The sequence below is a fragment of the Chiloscyllium plagiosum genome, chromosome 16 (genome assembly GCF_004010195.1).
Source record: "Chiloscyllium plagiosum isolate BGI_BamShark_2017 chromosome 16, ASM401019v2, whole genome shotgun sequence".
Lineage (NCBI taxonomy): Eukaryota > Metazoa > Chordata > Chondrichthyes > Orectolobiformes > Hemiscylliidae > Chiloscyllium > Chiloscyllium plagiosum.
Genome location: NC_057725.1, coordinates 9,706,655 through 9,726,785, shown reverse-complemented (window position 1 = coordinate 9,726,785; position 20,131 = coordinate 9,706,655). Strand labels below are relative to the sequence as shown.

The window sequence follows — 20,131 nt, the reverse complement described above, 5'->3', positions numbered from 1 at the left end:
TCAGTGCTGAGTGGGAACGCAAACTGAGATGCTGGGTGCATTGATTGTGTGTTAGGGAACGTGAAGGAGTCAAACTCCAATGAGGCAGGGACACTGTGCACAACGTGTTTACCTTGATGCCTCTCTGTCTTCTCTTTGCCCTGCTGCTTTACCAATGCCTGGGTGGGTCACTTCCTCCTCTGCCTTCCCTGAGAAGAGGCCATTTTTATCGGGCAACACAACACACAAGAACCTCAGAAATATTTCTCAGAGGACGGCGAGAGCAAGGTCTCTCAATGCGGAAGTCACGACCCTAAGTGGGGTCACAAGGTTAAGCTTGTGAACTCAGAGTAAACATTGAACTCTATCCACATTAGAACAGCTGGCATAAGGTCATACAACGTGGAAACAGACTCTTTGGTCCCACTAGTCCACACTGACTATGCTCCCAAATTAAACTAGTCCCACTTACCTGCATTTGGCTCATATCCTTCCAAACCTTTCCTCTTCATGTACTTTTCTAAATGTCTTTTAAATGTTGTAATTGCACATTCTGCTTCACAAGGTCTCTGCTCTCTCAGGTCCCCATATCCCCCTGTCTTAGCACATACTGAGGAGTCATGACATGTTTGGGCTTCAACATATGGTCACAGTGGCAAAGAGCTCCAGGAAACACTGTTTGATGGACTTTTCAATGGAAGAACCATTAAAAAAAACTGAATTTAACCTCCATCATTCTCACCCCTCAACGCCTCATCCTTCCCTGCCTAACTCAGGTATCTGGTTGAAATAACTGCACAGAGGCTGGTATCCCATCACCAAGTCACCCTTTATTTACATGTGCACAGTATAGTGACTGTGACCAGCCAGCTCGGAGTCAGTTCTCTGAACTGAGCAGATTCTAAATCCCCTGGTTATATTGGTCAGCCGGGATTTCCTGATTGACCCAGGTTAACAGCCCCAGTCAAGGATCTCATTGTGGATGAGAACCACTTGGTTCCAATCATTACATTCATAAATGAAAGCAGTTTGATACTCTGCCTCTTGAGCTCACATGCCAAATCTCTGAGGACTGATGAACAAACTTGCACACAGGATCTGTGAGTTCTAGAGTTGGATTCCTGGCCCTATGCATCAAGTGGTTGGCAAACTTGCATCAGCATAGCCCTGATTCAGGGTCTCGTGGCAGTAGGGTGCCCCTCTGTATACCTGTCTCTTGACATGTTGCTATATAGGGTGCACAGTCAGTGGCCTCCCCATCACTGAGGAGGCAGTGAAAAACCCTTGGATATCACCATGCTCACAACACAGCCAAATGACAAACCCCACTCAGTTGTGTTTTTTCCTTCACGCTGAGTCTTCTGTTGATCCTAGCAATCCACAGGTCTCACCTTTGTTGCCAAGACCGCAAGGAGAAGACCTCAGTCTGTCCCATTGTTTGTCAGGGACGTTAAACAAGAGCCACTGAATTATCCTTCAGATATTCAGTGAAGAACAATATCTAAATGGTGACACTACTAAACCTATGGCTTTTCAACTTTGCAATGAATTGTTATGTGTGTACTCAGCTTACAAATTAAAGAAAGCAATTTACAAATGTCTGTCTTAAAATAAAAGCCTGTGCGCCTTCCTGCAGTAACCTTTGCAGTATTTGTACGTAATGGTCTATTCTATAACAGATGGCATGGTCTGTGTAACTGGCATCCTGTAGCTTTGCATTCACGGGATACAATAATTCTGTCTTATCTTTTCAAAATCAGTGCCAGACACTTCACTCCACTATTCTTTGAGTCACATTTCAAAACAAAACTCTGAACTCAACGCTAAAATCTAAAGGAAATCGAGTCAACTAGAGTCTGTCAATGTCGTGACTGTAATACAATGACTTAAATATTATAATTATTAATCACATTAAAAAAAAGCCTAGAAATCCTTGAGCTCACTACTCATTGTCAAGTAACATGGTGGAAGATGTGCAGTTGCACATTTTGTATCCATCATGTTTGCAAAGGCAAAGTTTTATAGACCAGACTAAACCCCCTCAAAATATATTAAGAAGATAGTTTAGTCTTTAACTTTTTCTTATTTTAAAGGTAAGTGTAAGGCATGGCATTCCAAATGCAATTTGATTTGTTAAATGTTTCGACTGTAAGCAAAACCCACTTTATTTTCATTCTACAGTTAGAATACTGACAAAATAAAAATAAAAGAATTGGTTTAACTGTATCCTTACCAAAATGTGTAACAAAATTATGTATATATGGTATAGAGGTAACTATTACTAATTACCTCTTCCAATACAGTAACATCCCATAAACACACCCTTGGGAAAGGCAAATTCAGTAAAATGGATTGTCTCAAATGCAATTCTAGCAGCAGAAAGAGCACACCAGCTATTAGCTGAACAGAGAGAGAAATAAGAACTTCCACATCCAGCTTCAAGACCCCAGCAATTGCTGAAAGCTAAAACTAAAAATCCTGGTTCTGTTGAAACTTGACCCCACCCATTCAGGCTGATTCTATTGTTCCAACTTAAAAAAAAACTAAAGCCCAATACGCTGTTTACTTTATTGGCTTTGAGCAGACCACACGTCATCTCTGCCTCAACCTTCCTTCATTAAAAAAAGAACAAAATAAACCTCTTAAAATCATGGGATGGTCACAAAAGAAACAGATGAAATGGATGTTTGAGGCTTTGAATATACAAATCAGAGGTGTAATGCTTAGTTAAGGATCACTTTGAAAATTGACCTGTCCTAATAGACAGTGTTCAGGACAATGTGGTCCACCAATGACCTAACCAGCAATCCAGAAATTAAAAAACCTCATAGTTCCACTGCAATGCCAAATGTAGTGTCTAATTCTTGAGGAAAAAAGAAAATGAACTGCCGAAAAGTGAATAAAACATTAGAAAGAACTGAAAGCAAGACTTAAAACACAGAATTTCAAAGCATTTTATAAAGCTCTCAGTGAATGTATGTAGATACTACAAGCAGTTGAACCTGCTTCAACCACATTTTCAAGCAGTGCACCCGCAGACCCCAACTACTTACTGAGTGAAAAGATTTTCCATACTTCATCCTTGCTTCTTTCCAGATTACTTTAAATTGATTCCCTCCTGTTCTTGTTCCTTTTACAAGCAGGAACAGTTCCTCCTTATCTACTCTATCCAGCCTGCTCATGATTTTAAAATATGTGGAGATGACTCTGCTTTCTGCGTTCAGGAACTTTATTGACAAAATGCTCTGGAAAGTCTATTCCATGTTTTAGCTCCATCTTTCTGCTCTTAGCTTGGTTTACCTTTCTGAGTCCACACTGGTGAAGTCCACATTGATGCCATGGGTTTGAAGGGTCCCGAGGTGAGAAGGTGTCCGGTCTCCCGAGTGCAGAGGAGACTGCTGTCTCCTTCTTGCAGAGCACTTTAGAGAACATCTCCAGGACACCTGCACCAATCAACCCCACTGCCCTTTGGCTGAATATTTCAACTCCCCCTCCCACTCTGCCGAGAACAGGCAGGTCCTGGGCCTCCTCCACCACCATTCCCTCACCACCCGATGCCTGGAGGAAGAATGCCTCATCTTCTGTCTTGATAACATTCAACCCCATGGCATCAATGTGGACTTCACCAGTTTCTTTATTTCCCCTCATCCCACCTTATTACAGTTCCAAACTTCCAGCTCAGCACCATCCTCCTTACCTGTCCCACCTGTCAATCTTCCTTCACATCTATCCACTCCACCCTCATCTCCGACCTACCACCTTCACCTCCATCCACCTATTGCACTCTCAGCTACCTTCTCCCCAGCCTCATCCCCCTCCCATTTACCTGTCTAAACCCAAGGCTCCCAACCTCAATCCTGATGAAGAGCATTTGCCCAAAACGTTGATTTTCCTGCTCCTCAGATGCTGCCTGATCTGCTGTGCTTTTCCAGCACCACTCTCACATTTAAAAAGGGAGCTGGGCATGGCCCTGGCTTAAGGGATCAAAGGGAGAAAGTGGGAGTGAAATACTGAGATTGCATGATCAGCCTTGGTCATATTGAATGGCAGTGCATGCTCGAAGGGCCGAATGGCCTACTCTTGCACCTATTTTCCATGTTTCTATGTTTCATCTATACAATCAGAGTACATCTTGGTGGATGGGCAACACAATTAGATCTGTCTTTATTCAGCTCTGTTGACTTGGCTGCGTAACTTCACTTTGCAGGACGGGTTTTGTCATTGCGGATGCATATGTACTATTTGTCACAGATTACACCTTCATGACACTTGATGGGTGTCAATGTTGAGGCACACAGTGAGATATTGTCAGTGCAAATTTATTGAGGCAGTGGCATGATTCAGTCAGCAAACTTTGGATGTTACATTACTCACCTGCTCCTTGCTTCAAAGCGGTGTCCTATTTATACAGAGAAAAACATCACATGTGCCATTTGCCTCACCATTAATTTGAGAGCAGTTTTTGTCCATTAATTTGAACTTTCATTTGAGTACACCACAAAAGCATGAAAGCAATCTTCATTAGCCTATGGTTAGTCACTTAATTTCCAGCTTCTCTGGAGTATATTTGGCATAAAGCTTACTTATTAATAACTTGGATAAGGAAGGTGATGCAGTAAGTTTGTGGATGACGTAAAAATGGTGGGAGAATGACAGAAGGGGGTCTGCAGAAGGATACAGACACGGTTAAGTGAGTGGGTAAAGACCTGGCAGAAAGAGCATAATATGGAGTTAAAAACTCTGGCAGGAAGAATAGAGAAGCTGAACATTATTTAAATGGAGTAAGACTGGAGAAAGCAACAGAATTGAGGGATTTGGGAATCCTTACTCACAGATCACAAAAAGATAATATCCAAGTTCAACAGTTAATGAGGAAGGCAAATGGATTATTAACCTTCATTTTTAAAGGGAATGGAGTATGAAATGAGGGTAGGTTTGTTGAAGCTACACAAGGTACTGGTCAGATCACAACTAGAATTAGTTGCTTTTGGCATTTTAACTAAGTAATGGTATACTGGCATTGAAGCTCGTCCAGAGAAAGTTCACTCAGTGGGCAGATGGAAGACAATGTGGGAAAGTGTGAGGTTATACATTTTGGTAGGGATAGTCGAGGGATAGATCATTGTGAGCAGTTTTGAATCTGTATCTAAGGACAGATGCGCTGCCTTTGGAGGGGTTCTATAGGAGGTTTACAAAAATCATTCAAGTAGTTAAGGATTTATCATATGAGGAGTCGTTGAAGGTTCTGGATCTGTACTCAATGGGGTTTAGAAGGATGGCGGAATTCTGATTGAAACATACAGAATACAGAGAGGCCTGGATAGAGAATACTTGGAGAAGATGTTTCCACTAGTCGGAGACAATAGGACCAGAAGCCAGTGAAAGAACAACGCTTTATAACTGAGATGGGGAAGAATGTTTTCAGCCAGAGGAACTCATTGCCACAGGGGACCGTGGATGCCAAGTCATTGATTTTATTTAAGACAGAGATAGACAGGCTCTTGATTGGAAAGGACATCAAGGGTTACATGAGAAGACAGGAGAATAGGTTGTGAAATATATCAGCAATGATCGATGGGCCAAATGGCCTAATTCAAGTCATAGAGCACAGCATGGAAACAAGCCCCTTGGTCCAACTTGTCCAGATATCCTAAATTAATCTATCCCCATTTACCAGAGTTTGGCTACTATTCCTCTAGACCCTTCCTCATCCAGCTATCTTTCAACTGTTGTAATTGCACCAGCCTCCACCACTCACTTCCTCTGGCACCTCATTCTGCTCCGATATTTTATGGCCTTATGATCCTGGGGATGGAGGAACTATGAGGAGAGGTTCAGTAGATTGGGCCTGTACCTCTTAGAATCTAGAAGAATGAGGCAAACTTATTGAAATATACAAGATTCTCAGAAGACTTGTCAGAGGAGATGCGGAGAGGTTGGTTCCCCTTGTGGGAGAGTCTAGATTAGATTACTTACAGTGTGGAAACAGGCCCTTCGGCCCAACAAGTCCACACCGACCCGCCGAAGCGCAACTCACCCATACCCCTACATTTACCCCTTCCCTAACACTACCGGCAATTTAGCATGGCCAATTCACCTGACCTGCACATCTTTGGACTGTGGGAGGAAACCGGAGCACCCGGAGGAAACCCACGCAGACACGGGGAGAATGTGCAAACTCCACACAGTCAGTCGCCTGAGGAGGGAATTGAACTCTGGCGCTGTGAGGCAGCAGTGCTAACCATTGTGCCACCGTGCCGTCTAGAACCAGAGGGCATCATCATAGAATAAGTGGTTGCTCATTTAAGACAGACATGTGGCAGCATCTTTTTCTTTCGAGGAGAGTGAATCTGTGGACTTCTTTATTGCAGAGGGCTGTAGACACTGAGTCATTTAAGGCTCAGATAAACATATTTTTAATCAGGAAAGGAGCCAAAGATTATGATAAAAAGGTAGGAAAGCGAGGTTGAGGAATACCAGACTAGCAATGATCTCATTGAATGGCAGAACTGATGGGCTGAATGGCCCAATTCTGCAGCTACATCTATAGTCTTAGTTCCCACTCATTTAGAGCAGGTGCACATGACTTTAAGAGTTAGAGTGTACTGCAGACATGACAAATTGGGCACATTCTTCTTGATATAATTGCTGCAGTCCTTCTGAGGCATATGCATCCAAGATGATACACTGGAGATGAAATTTATTTGCAAAAATTAATGAGGTGCTTGATTCCAAAGAACAGCGAAATTCACCATCTCCACTGGCTTCAGAATTCGAGAAAAACAACCCTGCTGACATTTCAGCCTTTTCCAAATATCTGTTGCATAAATAAATGCTGTCCAAGTTTGCAAAATCTTTGGGGCTGGCTAGAATGTGACATTATTCATGTCTCTATCAATTTTTAGTTTAAAAAGTCACAGGAGGGAGCTAAGCAGTGAGCACTATAACTGTACCAAGAGAAGATATTTATTTCAGTGTATAGGCCAGGTAAAAAAATAACCAGTAAAACTGGCAAATGAGACATATTGGTCCAACCTTACTTCATGATGGAGTACCAGTCGGGTCAATACCTTTGTTTCTATTGCGTTTTTTCTCAACTAGTTTTACATTTCCCCTGGAGGCCTGCAACTGCTTATCTTGAATTTTTGGGCATCATTAGCCCACAATATTCTCTGAACGTCTTGGCCAGAATTTCCAATATCTGGGTGTCAGGCATGTTTTCAGTTGCAGCATTGATTCATTCAATTTCATAGAACCCTATAAAAATTCACAAAAACCTATGACTTTCTAACAAGATTAGACAGGTTAGATGTTGGAAGGATGTCCCGATGGAGGCGCAGTCCAGAACCATTAGATTAGATCCCCTACAGTGTGGAAACAGGCCCTTCGGCCCAACAAGTCCACACCAATCCTCCGAAGAGCAATCGACCCAGGCCCATTTCCCTCCGACTAATGTACCTAACACCATGGGCAATTTAGCATAACCAATTCACCTGACCTGCACATCTTTGTTCTGTGGGAGCAAACTGGAGCATCTAGAGGAAACCCACACAGACACGGGGAGAATGTGCAAACTCCACACTGATAGTCGCCCAAGGCTGGAATCGAAGTAGGGTCCCTGGTGTTGTGCGGCAACAGTGCTAACCACTGAGCCACCAGGCATGTGTCATAGTTTAAGGATTAAGGGTAAATCTTTTAGGATTGAGTTGAGGAGAAATGTCTCCACCCAGAGAAGAGAGTGAATTCCATAGACTACCACAGAAAATAGTTGAGATCAAAACATTAGATGCTTTCAAAAAGGAGGTCTACAGTATATAGCTCTTGTGGTTTAAAGGATCAAGGAATATGGCTGGAATATGGGTGGAACATGGGATTAGGGCATTGAGCTCGATGATCATCTATGATCATATTGAATGGTGGAGCAGGCTTGAGGGGTCAAGTGGCCTATTCCTGATCCCACATAGAGTCATAGAGACATACAGCACGGAAACAGACCTTTTGGTCCAACTTGCCCATGCTGACCAGATATTTTAAATGAATCTGGTCCCATTTGCCAACACTTGGCCCATATGTATTCAGGTGTCTTTTACATGTTGTAATTGTGCCAGCCTCCACCACTTCCTCTGGCAGCTTATTTCATACACAAACCATCTTCTGTATGAAAAAGTTGCTCATTAGGTCCTTTCTAAATATTCCCCTCCTTCTATGTCACTTCTATAATCAGATTCAAAAATAAATAAAGAAGCTAAGGTCAAGAAAGCATTGAAAAAGAAACAAATTCACAACATGCTCATTCGAATGAGATTCAGGAGTTTGCTTAAGATCATAAGGTCTTTCAAAGCTCCTGGGTTTATAACAGCTTTTAGATGATGTGTCTTTTTGCTGTATTTTGTAAGATCCCAACCCTGTGAAAATTATGCTTCACAGCATACTGGTATCAACTGTGGGTTTGCAACCCAGAACCAAATTTCCCAACTTAATTTTGTCTCAAAAGGGCAAATCCAGCCATTTATCATTCAATTTGACATAGATTTAATTAATAAGAAAAAAATGCATTAAGATCTGTCAGCAACTGTAAGCATTCCTGATATTAGAAGAAATAAAATTCACCAATAATAGCTAGCATTAGTATCTTATATATCTGATCTGTGTTACACAGAGTAAGTACATATAGACTGAGTGTAGTAAGCTACATACAAGGTCCTAATGATTTAATACTGCCTGTAAAATCAATACATATTGTCCTGATTTTCAATTTCACTCATTGGAAATATATTGCTTTTGCTATTAACTGTTTGCTGACAATGCTTTGGAATTATAGCTGAAGAATCCAATATTACCTTTCAAGAGAAGAATGAATCTCTTGCAACTATCAGTGCCAGTACAAAGCTAAGCATCTGGCAAAAGGCTTGTGCACAGCACAGCAATTTGACCAGAGAATACTCCCGGTAATGTTAGTCTGGAGCAAACAATTGTCCAACAGGGATTTTACTTTTACTAGTTTTGAGGAAGGGTCAAAGCCCAAAATGATAACTCTGATTTCTCTCTACAGAGGCTGTCAGACTAGCTGGGCTTTTCCAGCAATTTCTGTGTTTGTTTCTGATTTCCAGCATCCGCAGTTCTTTCATGTTTTATGAGGGATTTTACTCTATTTTGTCAATTCATTAGAAATTCCAACCATCATGTCTATATTATCATTTCATGCAAGTTGCAGAACTGCACTGTAATGTAAATTTCTTTGAACTGTAAAATTTGCGGACCACGATAAAAATCATTCAAAGATATCAAGAATGGCAGACTGAAATATTTACCTGCATAAATCAGCAGTTGATACGACCCATGGCGTAGCATGCCATGCTGGAAATTATGCCTCACTATTTCTAGAATCGCCATGAAAGTTAAAGAGCTTACAAAAAACACAATGTTCCCCAATTAATTTGATATTCAAACCCAAATTGTGTTTTTTGGCTAAACCAGTTGTAAATGTTTAAATTGGACTTTAAAAAAAATTAACTGAAGGTATGAGGCATTGTACAACATAAGTGCGTATATGGAGTTAAATCGAATATCAATCATGATCGTATTAAATGACAAAGCCCAGAGATCAAAAGGCTACATAGTCTAGTTCTGTTCCTATATATTACGGTGAGGAAAAAGGGGCTGATATCCATTATGAGGACTTACCCACCCCGAGCATTCAATGTCCCAACAGCAACATCACAGACAATGAGAAAGTAGAGTCAAAACAAAAATCATTAAACTCTGCTTGAGTTGCATTGGAGCCCAATGAAGAATGCTCTTGAAGTTTTTTCTGGTGCTACTATATCAAATATCCAACTCATGGGGCCCAGGAGTGCCAAGCAATAACTAAAATGGCTGCCAAATAAAACTCCGTTTCAAGTTTTGATGCCAATGCAGGATTCTTCGTCATGCTTTTCTTTCCCTATTGTTCTTTAATTTGTAATATCTAAGTCTTCAGGTGTCTTCATATGTTATAATTTTTGCTCTGATATTGTTGATGCAATTGGTTTAGCAGCAGTTTTCCTTCAACAGGAGGAATTGGGTCAGGATATCCCTTATGGCCACACTCTCTCTGCCTAGTATCTGTACACATACCTCTGCATGGAGATCAAAACAGTTTGGTTTAACAGAAGATAAAATTCAGACAGAGGGCCCGGCTCTTGCTTTATTTGGTTATAAGAGCTCTAACAACACAAACGGTTGACTAACGGTTACACTGAATCACTGTTCAGCATCTCAGCCTGCTGTGCTCTATTTGCTAGAGTACGAACACAGGGATGCCAGCAATATCAGCCACAGGTTGGACCTGACAGGTATTACCGAAGCCACCATCCGCGGCTGTGGTGAGAAGTCTTCAGATGATCTGGACTTGCCATCTGCCACGTGGATACTGCTGCTAATGTACACAGTGAGTGGCAAAACCCAGTCAGCTGCAGCTTCTGTTCCACAAGCCTGGCAATTTCTAACTCCCTGTCTGAACATTATTTGGTGGGTTTACAGGATCACAGAATTATGATGATACGGAAGGAGGTCCTTCAGCCCATCGTGCCAGCACCGACTCTATTATCTACTGCCAATCTCCTGACCTTTCCCCCATATCCCTGCACCCATTACTATTTAATTATCTAAACCCTTTGGAATATCTCAATTAAATTCTCCTCTATCACATTTTCAGGCAGTACATTCCAGACCCTAACTACTCATTGTTTGAAACCCTTTTGTTTTTACACACTCCTTCCTTTATTTGCACATCATCTTTTAGGTCATTAAATTTCTTCACATTCTTCTCTCTGTTAACATTCATTAGCTTAATTTATTCAGTTGCAGCTCCTTGGTTACCTTTAACGTTGAGAAGCAACTTAAATCTTCTACCATGAAAATAAATGCAAAATATTTGTTCAATTTCTTTGCATTTCCTCCATGATAATCCCATAATAACCTTTTCTCAGCTGCTCAAGGACAATGTTCATTTTATTTCACTTCTTCCATTTTATATATTTGTGTAAAACTTTATCTAACCTGCTTGTTATATTTCTGGCTAGTTTATATTATCAAACATCTTTTTCTCTAACTTTATCAATGGTTTGGTGGCCCTTTGATGGTTTGTAACCTGACAAGCCTCAGGCCTACGCCTCTACTTCTACAATATAATCAACTTCTTCTATCCATTGCTCCCTTTGATGTTCCGAGAATGTCCAGAATGGACTATTATTGTGGAGTTTTTGCTTATTTTAAGGTAATGTACATTTGATGAACATATTGAGTTTCCTTTTTAAATGTTTCCCAATGGTTATTGATCACCAGACCTTTATTCTATTAATCAAATCCAGCTTAACTTCAAAAGGATGATAGCAAGCACTGAGAGACAAACCCTGGCTGGAAAAGGCTGAGCAGCATTCATTATGGACTTTTTTGTCCCAAAATCGACATTCGACATGGAGCTATTACTTGACAAGCATTAGAGTCTTTTTCCATGCTCCTCCTGTTGAAGGGGAATTACCGCTAAACCAATTGTATCTACAATATCAAAGCATCTACAATGTTAGAAAGGAGAAGCCTAAGAAGACTGACCTAATAGAGGTCTTTGGAATTAATAAGGATGGACATGGATAAAATGTCCAATGAAGTATGAATAGTAACAAGACCATTTGACTCTAATGTGTGTCAAGTAATAACTCCATGTCAAATGTCGAATTTGGGACAAAAAGTCCATTTTGTGCATTGGATTCCATATAATGCTACCAGTTAGCTCAATTGGCTGGACAGCTGGTTTGTGATACCAACGCATGGGTTCAATTTCCACACAGCTGGTATCACCGCAAAGGTTCCACTTTTTCAATTGCACCCCTCACCTAGGGTGCGGTGACCCCTCACATTGAACCATGTTTTATCTCTCTAACAAGAGAGCAGCCCTTTGGGACAACGATGATGTTATCTTTGTCTTTACATAATTCAATGTAGCACCTGGATCAGTGAATAAAAGTACAAAGCAAATGAGTCAACAACTTTGGATTCTGTTCTCACCACTCAGTTGGAGATGACTTGCACTAGAATAAGAAAATCACCACTGTCCTACTGTGAGGATAAATGGCCATAGGCTCCAATAACTCAGGCATATTCTGTTATAGGCGTTCTACAGTGTGGAAGCAGGAGAGTCAGCCTATCAAGTTCACATTGACCCTCTGAACAGAATCCCACCCAGACCCACCCTATCCCTGTAACCCTGCTTTTCCTGTGGCTAATCCTGCTAGTCTGCACATCCTTGGACGCTGCGGGCAATTTAGCATGGCCAATCCACCTAACCTGCACGTCATTGGACTGTGGGCAGAAACTGGAACACCCAGAGGAAATCCACGCAGACACAGAGAGAATGTGCAAACTCCACACCGGCAGTTGCCTCAGGGAGGGAATTAAACCCACGGTTCTGCCACTGTTAACCACTGAGCCAACATGCCAGCCATCTATTCTAGATGATACTACTATGAGCAGTTTATTTACTCGTAAATGCGACGGAATGCTGTAATATAATGCTTATGTACAGAGAGAAAGAAAGAAATGAACAAATTAAGGTAAAACTAGACACTACAATGTTATATCAACAGTACATCCAACAGTCCAAAAAGCAAAAGTAGCTCATTCAATCCCTGGAGCCTATTCTGTCATTCCACCTGATCTTGGCCAATCTGGGTTAACAATATTACTTAATTTTGGATCTTTTAATGATTGATAGCCTTCAAGACATAGACGTCTATCGCTCAGAAAAAGGCCCCTCAGCCCATCGATCCTGTGCTAATCAAAACCAAACATTAAACTATTCTAATCCCATTACCCATCACTTGGAACCTACACTTTTAGAAATAATTACCATTAGAAAGAACACAATAGGACACTAAGAGAGAGAAAGTCATAGCCTGTTTTTACTTAGATCTCACAGAAATAGTCATTATTTTGGCATACAAGTGGACATCTTCAATTTAATTTTAAAATTTCAACACGCACTGAAATGACATTGTGCAATAGAAATCTATTACCTTGGCATAGACACAGCTTTCATTCAGCATCCAGTAAGAACAGTTGCGTTCACACATTGGGCACATACGTGTTTCATTGGCTTCACAGATCTCCTTACTGGAAGATCAAGACAGAAGGAATCAGTCAGTATCACTTCAAGGTGCATTGTGTAAATCTGAATCAAAACATTTCCTCAAGCACCTATAATCATGTACCCTTTATACCTGAATGCTTTTTGTCATGCACATGACAAGAGATTTGGTATTTTGAGACAGTGAACAGAATACGTGATGTCTTGGTTTATACAGCAATGTTTATGTTAGTGAGGAAACTGCTAGTGTGTATCAGAATAACATCACAACACAGAATAACTAACCACAGACTCCAGCCAGCTGAAAGCACTGTGACTGAAAGTGGAATGATCAAACTTGAGGATGGTCACTTGGTCAGAATTAAAGGAATTACTCGGACGGCTGTAGGACTCAAGGAGATGACAGCACAGCAGGGAGGATGTGGCCATGAATGGACTGCATAACTTAGGATGAAAATGTTAAAATGGAGGCTATACTTAACTGGGAGCCAATACAGATTAATGAAAAGTGTGAGGTAAACAGGACATGGTGCACATGTATTGCAGGTGGAAGAGAGTGAGATGACCTCAAGTGTACAGAGATAAGAATGAGAGACTAGCCTGTCGCACATTGAGGTAATGAGATAAAGGAAGACTTTGGTGGGGCGGTGAGGGAGGGAAATCTAAGCAACAGATGAGCTATTGGGGCAGAGGCAACATTAAAGATGTGGAAATGAATGGTCTTAGTGATGGTGTTGATATATGGTGAGAATTTCATCTAAGGGCCACCTGTGACAACCTCAAACAATTGAGGGAGTCAGGAGTGAAGTTCAGTGAGACGATAGACAATAATTTTGATCTTCCTAATGCTTGGTTGGAATAAATTTCTATTTATCCAGTACAGGATGTTGGGTGAGCAATCAGATCATTTAGAGGATGGGAGTGTCTGAAAACTGAATCTGAGCGTTGTGTGGAAATTAATACAATGCTTGATGCTGATGCTGCCATGAAACAGCATTCAGGTGAAACATGGGAAGAGGATTGAGGATAGGTCCTTGGGAGATATCAGAGGTAATGTTGATGCAATGGAATGAGATTACAGGGGCTTCTCAGCTCTGACTGGATAGATAAGAATAGGACAGTCGGCACTTGCTCCCCTACCCCAGCTGGGCAACAGTAGAAAGAGTTAGGGAGCAGAATGGTGCAGCCAAACTTGTTAAAGACTGCAGAAAGGTTGAGAAGATCAAAGAGGGATCATTTACCATTGCTCCTGTCAACTTGAAAGTAATAAGCAAGTCTTTGACCCTGTGGCTCAAATAGCAACCTGAGAGGCAGGATTCAATCACTGGTTTCTGGGAAAGATAGGCACAGATTAAAGTAGTGGCAGCAAGGACTTCGGACAGGAATGGGAGGTTGCAAATATGGTGATGATTATCAAATTACAAGGGTGGAAGACGAAAAGGAATTTTGAGGAGAGGGGTGATGGCAATGAATTTGAAGGAGGTTGGAGGGAGAGGGTCAGTTCCTGATGGAAGATTACCATTAATAACACCAATTAGGAAGGGAAAGGTGGACTGTAACCATTATGTGACACAACTGTTGGAGAAATTTGACCAGATTGAGGAATTGTGTTAATAGACTTGTTTGGAAAAACTGAAATGCTACAGATTCATCACTTGTACTTTATCAGAGCAGCTATCACAGAACATTGCTGTTGTTATGACATGGGGTAAATCCTCCTGCTTAATTTAAACCATCAACATGGAAAAGAGTCATCCCGTGCAGTATTCTGTACAGATTTGAGAGGCCAAGCACTATTTAAAGTAAAAATTAACAATTTTATTTCTTGAGGTATAAGAGAGAATAACTAACAGCTATTTACAACTCCTTCCCCTAACCTATCTTTTATTTTCCCTTCTATAATACTAGTCTGGTCAAACCCCCCCCCTCAACTACGATTTACCAAAAAAATCAAGGTTTCAAAACCAGCCCGCTGTCAAATCTTCTCTTTGCAGATTTTCTCTACAGGTCGGTGTCGTTGTTTTTCTCTGTGCAAACTCCTTCTCTTGACAGGCACCTCTCAGACAGTTCTGACTCACAGTCGACATCTGTTGGCTTTATTGCAGTTCTCCTCCCAACTGTTCAATTTTCCCTGATATTATTCCCCAAAGCATCAGCTTGTGTCACTGGCTTTTAAGATTGTCAATATACTAAATTCAAACTTGACTGGAGTTTGACATTTTTCAGGGTATAATTTAAACTGATCGGCCTAATTCAAATCTGTTTTGTCATTTCCAGGCAACCCAGCTAATCTAGCTTTCAACCAAGTGTTATTTTGTTACCTTATGGAGAACACTGGGTGCTGTCAGGGAGTTCTGCCAGCTTTTAACTCTCTTAAAGGTACACTACACCCACATCTTCATAGCACTGTCATCCATATGAAGGGTCCCTAATCTCACCTACAATTCGCATGACTGCATATTGTAAGGCAACTCAGCCCTTTCTTGAACTTTTAAGGATCTGATTTTTTTTTTCCCTTTATCCTTTCATGGGATGTTGGAGTTGTTGATAAAGGCAGCTTGTTGCTTGTTCCCAACTTCCTGGCAGTCAGAAATGTATCCATTTATTCAAACTGTTTGCTTACTGTCTGCAAACCATGTTAATACACTACCCCCAATCCCATGTATTTTAATTTTACATATTTGCGTCATATGTGAGACTCTGTCGAAAAGTGGACTTTGTCCACTGATTTTACCATTACACCACAACCTTTTCATGACCATTCCATTCTCGCCCGACTGTACTAAGCTTGCCAGTAGATGGCCGAGGGTTGGGGGGTGGTGGCGGTGACCAAAATGGGAACCAAACCAAAGTTGCCTTGGCAGCTCTTGTATACGTCAAGGGAAATCAGCCTGGGAACTGCGAGATATAATCTGAACAGAGAGTCAGCCCCATCAGGCATAATGATGCAGGACAGAAAATGACATTATTCATTACATTGCCAAAGATGAGTTAGAATTTGGTGATAATTCCCATGAAACCTGAACAGCAGTCATCAATCATCATTAGACATGTAGTGCAAGACTGGTGAAACTGCTGTAGCAATTTCAAGTATGATAGCAGTGTGTTTTTTTTTTATGAACAGCCTGTAAATTAACCCATTGGCATTGATGAAACAGAGCAAAGTGGGATATAAAGCAACTCAATGTCAAAAGGATATGGAGCTCAAGAGAACAGGAACAAAAGGTGGAAGATGCAATTTAATAATGATCAAATAATTAACATGACCATAATAAATCATAGTATAGTTTTGTTTTATATGGAAAATGATTCGAAAAGAAATCTCAGCTTTCTGAAATGCTTCTATTCACTTATCAGTATCAGATTTGTTGAATGCATTAAGGCAATTTGGGTCTAAATTTTTAATTGCAAAAGAGAAATTCAAAAGATCTTGCATAGTTGATGTATAAAGCAGTGTTAAGGTATGCTCTGGAGTGTGGAGCCCAGTTTTAGTCACCTTACATCAGGAGATTATTGCTATGCTGGTGGTTGGCTACGGTACCGATCAGCATAACCAGTTCTGACAGTAACAAATTCAAATTTTTAAAGGTTAAAGAATCTCATATGATTTGGAGAAAAGAATCTGAGACTTTAAAATAAGCTAATCTAATTTTCAAGATTCTGAAAGAGTGTTGACATGTCTCCAAATATAATGTGTGTTGTGAAGGAGTCAACTATAGTCTCTAATATCTACAATCGGTACATTCATTCACGTGTGATCTGAGATGACCAGTACATTCCACATTGAAGAGCTGCATGGCTTGTCATTTCCTCCTTTCAGCTTCTCCCACTATGCTGGCTGATAATCTTTCTCTATCTCATCCTGTCCAGTACCCATTCCTCTTACAGTCTCACTGTGTTTCAAATGATCACCACTGCATCTTTTCATCTGGTCTTAGGAATACCTCTTCTTCTCCCTGCCAGTCCGTTCATGTCACCCTCTCTTTCCCTGGAACAGATAGCAGTACCATTTCATGAGCAACTTGATTTCATGCTTCCATAACCTATGCTGAACTCCTGATGTGCTGGTTCTTGATCTTGTCCCTTTTCTTTACGCCACAAAACCAACTCAGCAGTTGCATCCCGTTGGTCTCACTGTTGTTCCTCTGTACTTGGCAATGTTACTGTCTCCACTTCAGAACCAGAAAGACTGGGTTCAAGTCTCACCTGCTCCAGAGGTGTGTCATAACATCTCTGAACAGGTTAATTAAAAATACCTACCTCTCTACTTGACGGTGTCCAGGTTTCTGAACTGTATTATAGGACCAGTCTCACAAATGTTTTGGATACTTTCCTTTTCAGTTTCAGCAATACTTTTCTGTCTAAGAAAAGTTAATGTTTTGCTTAATTTCTTTTTCTATACTTCCAACTTTTTCCACCACTTGAGACTGCTCACTTTCCCCAAGTTTTTTTCAAAAATTTCTTCCATGGGATATGGGCATCACTGGTGAGACCAACATTTATTGCCCATTCCTATTTGTCCAGAGGGTAGTTAAGAGTCAACCATGTTGCTATTGGTCTGAAGTCACATTTAGGCCAGACCAGATAAAGATGGCAATTTCATTGACTTTATAGAAACATATAAAATTATGAAGGGAATAGATAAGATAGAAGCAGGGAGGTTATTTCCCTCTGGTGGGTGAAACTAGAACTTAGGGGCATAGCCTCAAAATAAAAAAAAAAGGAGGAATAAATTTAGGACCGAGTTGAGGAGGAACTTCTTCTCCCAAAAGAATCTGTGGAAATCTCTGCTCAGTGAAGCGATTGAGATTACTTTGCTGAATATAATCAGGGTCCTCGTGACCCTGATTATTGAAACTAGATTTCAGATTCTGTATTTTTTGACTGAACTTAAGGATGACATTTTCCGTCCGGAAAGAACATTAGTGAACCAGACGGGTTTTCTTCTGACAATTAGCAATAGTTTCAGGGTCATTGTCAGGCTCTTAATTCTCGAAACAAACAGTCCATAATTGGGTCTTTGGTCTCCCGATCTTCGTACTCTTGTCTTCCAGTCAATGCCAAGGAGAGAAATCTGGGGCCACTGTCCTTCTGTTTCTGCCCTCCTTAACACCCATCCCTCCCCCTTCTGCTTTATATGCTTCAGGTGCCCAGAATTTGGAACCTTTATCACAGCGAGGTTGAAGAGTATTACATAGGTTTCAAAAACAAATTCTTTGCTTTTGTGCCCCTTGTCTCTATTCATAAAGAAATCAAGGTTTTCAGAATGATACACGTCAGACAATCACACACAATGTAATCATTCATATTATGCTACCAGCTGTGCTCCTTTGTAACTAGCTCTGTATAATACCCAGACAGCAACATCCAAAATACTTGAACCTCACAAGCACAGAGACTGTAACCTTATTTACAAATGAAAATATGATTAGATTCTCTACAGTGTGGAAACAGGCCCTTCAACCCAACAAGTCCACACCACCCCTCCGAAGAGAAACCCACTCAAACCCATTCCCCTACCCTACATTTACCCCTGACTAACGCACCTAACACTATGGGCAATTTAGCATGGCCAATTCACCTAACCTGCACATCTTTGGATTGTGGGAGGGGGAAACCCACACAGACACAGGGAGAATGTGCAAACTCCACACATTGAACATGAACATATATGACTGGCTTAACAAGCTTAAAATGACAGAACCTTCTTGAGTATTAGCACCGATCTGCAAAAATTTGCTACTTGTATCAACATAAGTGGGCTCTGTTACCAGAAAAGCTACACTTCGCACTGAATGATAAATATTTTCTCATTTTAAATTGATACAAACAACACATATAAATGCCTATTTCAGTGAGGCGGAACTTATAAAAGCTTAAATACTCATACCAACAGATTCAAGAACAGCTTCTTCCCTGCTTTTATTAGACTGCTGAATGGACCTCTCAAATTTTAAATGTTATCTTGATCTTATTCTCTGTGCACCTTCTGGGCAGCCGTAACTTGTTCTGTTCTGTTTCCCTAATGCACCTTGTATGGTATGATCTGCCTGTACTGCATGCAAAACAAAACGTTTCACTGTACCTAGGTACGTGTGACAATAATAAACCAAATCAGAAAAGAACAAGGCACTGCAGATACAGAAATTCTGACAATTGAACAGAAAAGGCTGGAAAGGGACAGCAAGCCAGGTAGTGTCTGTGGAAAGAGAAATGGAGTGAATGCTGTAGGTCCATAATATGAACCAGTTCCGATGAAGGGTCATGGTGGTCTCTTTCAGTCATCATAGATGCTATTAGACTTGCTGAGTATTTTTAACACTTCCCATTGTTACGGGGAACAAAATTAATGTCATCCTAAAAGCAATCAGATTACTCATTCCACCTCAGCAAGAAACCGAGCTGCTTAAGATTTAGTTTGGAATGACATTAAACATGAGTTTCCAAATTAAAACAAAAAATAATGTATGAAGAAAACATAAACAAGTTATTTAACAAAACAAAAGCAATAATTCTGAAAATAACAAATAATTCATAATTAAATGTGCCAAACAGCAGAGATTACTAATAAATCGTTCCTTTCTGTTTCACTTAACAGAGCTGGAAAGAGCCAACTAGGCTCAGGTCCTAGTTACTAAGCAATGGGGAGTGGACTGGGGCCAAGTTCAGCAGCTGGGTTTAACTAACACCTACTCTGCATACTCCCCTGGTGGCACATGTTCGCAGTAGGACTTGGCAGAATTCAGATTGAAGTTGAGGTTAAAGTGGGTTAACTTTCAGCCTTGATTTTCCTCATCTCCCTACTCAGAGTGTAGGTGAGGGAGGGGCTAATTATATGTCCACAATGTCTTTGTATCCAGTTCTCTCTGACTCATTCACACAAACTCCTCTCTCTCTCTCGAGCATTCCCCCGCCCTCATGCCCTCTCTCTTATCCCCATTACCCCCAGTTTATTTCCCCATTCTCCCCCATTCCCACTGATTCTCCTTGTCCTCATTCCTCCCGGCCTGGGTCCCCACCTCTCACCTT

General features: G+C 40.9%; 1 protein-coding gene across 1 annotated transcript in view; it reads right to left on the bottom strand.

The window, feature by feature from the left end:
• Positions 1–20,131, bottom strand: part of ano3 (anoctamin 3) — a 559,677-nt gene that overhangs the window by 120,360 nt on the left and 419,186 nt on the right. Inside the window, exon 14 of the mRNA XM_043705429.1 lies at positions 13,032–13,128. Within this exon, the coding sequence (XP_043561364.1) occupies positions 13,032–13,128 (97 nt within the window). The remainder of the gene's footprint in view (positions 1–13,031; positions 13,129–20,131) is intronic.